The 2500-nt window shown below is 37.8% G+C and overlaps 1 protein-coding gene across 1 annotated transcript in view; it reads left to right on the forward strand.

Moving 5' to 3' along the window:
- LOC133472152 (zinc finger protein OZF-like) overlaps window positions 1-1407 on the forward strand; it is a 33283-nt gene extending 31876 nt beyond the window's left edge. Inside the window, exon 2 of the mRNA XM_061762585.1 lies at window positions 1-1407. This exon is cut by the window's left edge and continues 1016 nt beyond it. Within this exon, the coding sequence (XP_061618569.1) occupies window positions 1-288 (288 nt within the window). The 3' untranslated portion in view covers window positions 289-1407.
- The last annotated feature ends 1093 nt before the right edge of the window (window positions 1408-2500 follow it).

Genomic DNA, 2500 nt, shown 5'->3' on the forward strand with positions numbered 1-2500 from the left:
GAGAAACCTTTTGCCTGCTCAGCTTGTGGTCAAAGATTCACTCGGAAGGAAAACTTAACACAACACACAAGAACCCACACTGGTGAGAAACCCTTTTCCTGCTCAGTTTGTGGTCAAAGATTCTCTGTGAAGGAAAGCTTAAAATTACACACCAGAAACCACACCGGCGAGAAACCTTTTTCCTGCTCAGTTTGTGGTCAAAGATTCTCTCGTAAGGATTGGGTAAAGCAGCACGAGTGTGCGGGTGAGAATAGCAGTGATCAAGAAGCTTTTAATGTAAATGTTTAAAAAAAAGTAATGACTATGCTACTGACTTACAAAAATCTACATTCTTGTATTCTGTATACCACCATTTATTGTATCTTATTGTTGTCCATGTATTTTATAAGAGCCTCCAACGGGCAAATATTGAGAATTAGCACTGGTGCCAAAATACTTTAAAGGGACTAGTTAATGGTGTGAACATGGGCACTCATTGCAGAGTTCTGGACTCATAAGTGATGTCTTCAGAAAAAAAGCCCTCCAAAATAGACTCAGTCGTCATTTTAGAATCATTTTCTGATGAAATGTTTGATTTTCAGCCACATTTTAGCCGGCCCATATTTTGGACCTCAGCCTGTCACAGCCTGACACATAACGAGCAGTAGCCAATTACATTTTCTCATTGAACTTCTGTGTTTTCCATGGTGTAATTTTTATCCATATTTAAAGTCTAGGTGTATTTTTTTTTAGACAATAATGAGTAAAAATAGTGATAGTTAAATATGTTTGGAAAAATAAAAAATAAAATCACCGCTTTTATTGGGTTCATGCATGAGGCTTGTCAGGATGTGGCACTCGCCCGCTGTGTTTGTATCACGTTAAGGATGACATTCTTATAAATTCGCAATTATTCAGCACATTCAATTTGTGATTGAACATAATTTTGGGTTAGTACCTATTCATGTCATACAATTATACAGTATATAACATGCAATATAATATACAAAGCGGTGTTTGACAGCTATGATATATAAAATATGACTAATTACTGCCACTTCATAGTGTGGTACCCACACCAGCTATGCCAGTGCTTTTTCATTTTCGGTTTTGGTGATGGAAAAAGGGGCGTTCGAAAGTGAATTAGTTCTTTACCAATTGCTCCAAAACGTATTATTATTTGAAATGACTGCCAGTTAAATTTTCTTGAGCAAAAAATACATCAAAAGAGCTTTTTTTTGTGAAATACGGACCATTAAGACCCATACTTCCTTTAAGCCATGCATGCATTTTTGTCCAATGTTTTAGTGATGTCAATATCAAATAAGTGAATGATTGATTGAAATAAGACTGGAAAGAAACTTTGACTTTTGGTGGTGAACTGAAAGGGTATTTGTGATCCTTAATAAAATACACCTAAAACAGTGAGGGTGACTCAATTTGCTTGTATATCAAATCCATTTCCCCCATTAAATTTTTTTTTATGTCTTTAATTAATTGGAAACCCTCCCGAAAAAAAAAAAATGCTTTCAACTTAAATAAACAAAATGTCCCAAGCGACAAGGCCGAAGTGAAAAAAAATGCAAAGCTGGGGCACTGTGGAGGATCACAAGCAGACGCCCTTTAAGTGCCACAATCCGATCGTGACGACATGACGTCACACTCTCCTCACACGAATGAAGATGATGATGATTAAAAAGTCCGAAGGTGATATGACATGTCACACTGACAGCAAATGGAAATGTTCTCAGTTTTGGAAAATGTTTCCTTCTAAAAGCGTGTGAAGAGACACTGACGAGAAATGTTTTGAATGAATGGATAAAAGTAGTGACCAACATTTAGGTCACTGTAACGGGGTAAAAGTCCCATTACTTCTTGGCAGAAGCGGCAGAAGTGTTTTTGCTGGTCTCGTCAACTCCTGTGCCTTATCCATGCAAAGCAGGTCCCGAGCGCACAGGCGGAACCTCAGGCCAATGCGCTCGCATGTTTGTCCGCCGCGGAGTGACATTCATAATAATGTGTGTGGATGGGGGATTTGCAGAATGGATCGAACTGCCAGCGTTCAAGGATTGCGAAACAGCCTATGATGACGTTGTCTTGGTCTTTTCTAAAAGGCTCCTGTGGACAAATGTTAAGAATTAGCACTGGTGCCAAAATACACAAAGTCATGCATGTCTTTTTTTCCAATAATTTAGTGATGTTCATATCAAATAAATTAATGCTTGATTGAACTAGTCTGTAAAGAAGCATTGACATTTTGTGGTAAACTGCAAAGTGTACAGTACATGTGATCCTGTTATTCAAACAGTGTTGAGTAACTCAATTTACTTGTAATCCATTTTCCCCCCATTGAAAAGAATTGCCTTGAAACTGGCACTAAGCAGGCAAAAAAAAAAAAGGCATGTAAATTCGACACGCCACAGAGAAGAGTAATGTTAGCTAGCCTGCCAAATTTGAATGAATAAAACAAATCGCTAAGTATATAAAACTTGAATAATAAGGGCCACCTCTCTGCTCTCAC

Source organism: Phyllopteryx taeniolatus, chromosome 22 (genome assembly GCF_024500385.1).
Source record: "Phyllopteryx taeniolatus isolate TA_2022b chromosome 22, UOR_Ptae_1.2, whole genome shotgun sequence".
Taxonomy (NCBI): Eukaryota; Metazoa; Chordata; class Actinopteri; order Syngnathiformes; family Syngnathidae; genus Phyllopteryx; species Phyllopteryx taeniolatus.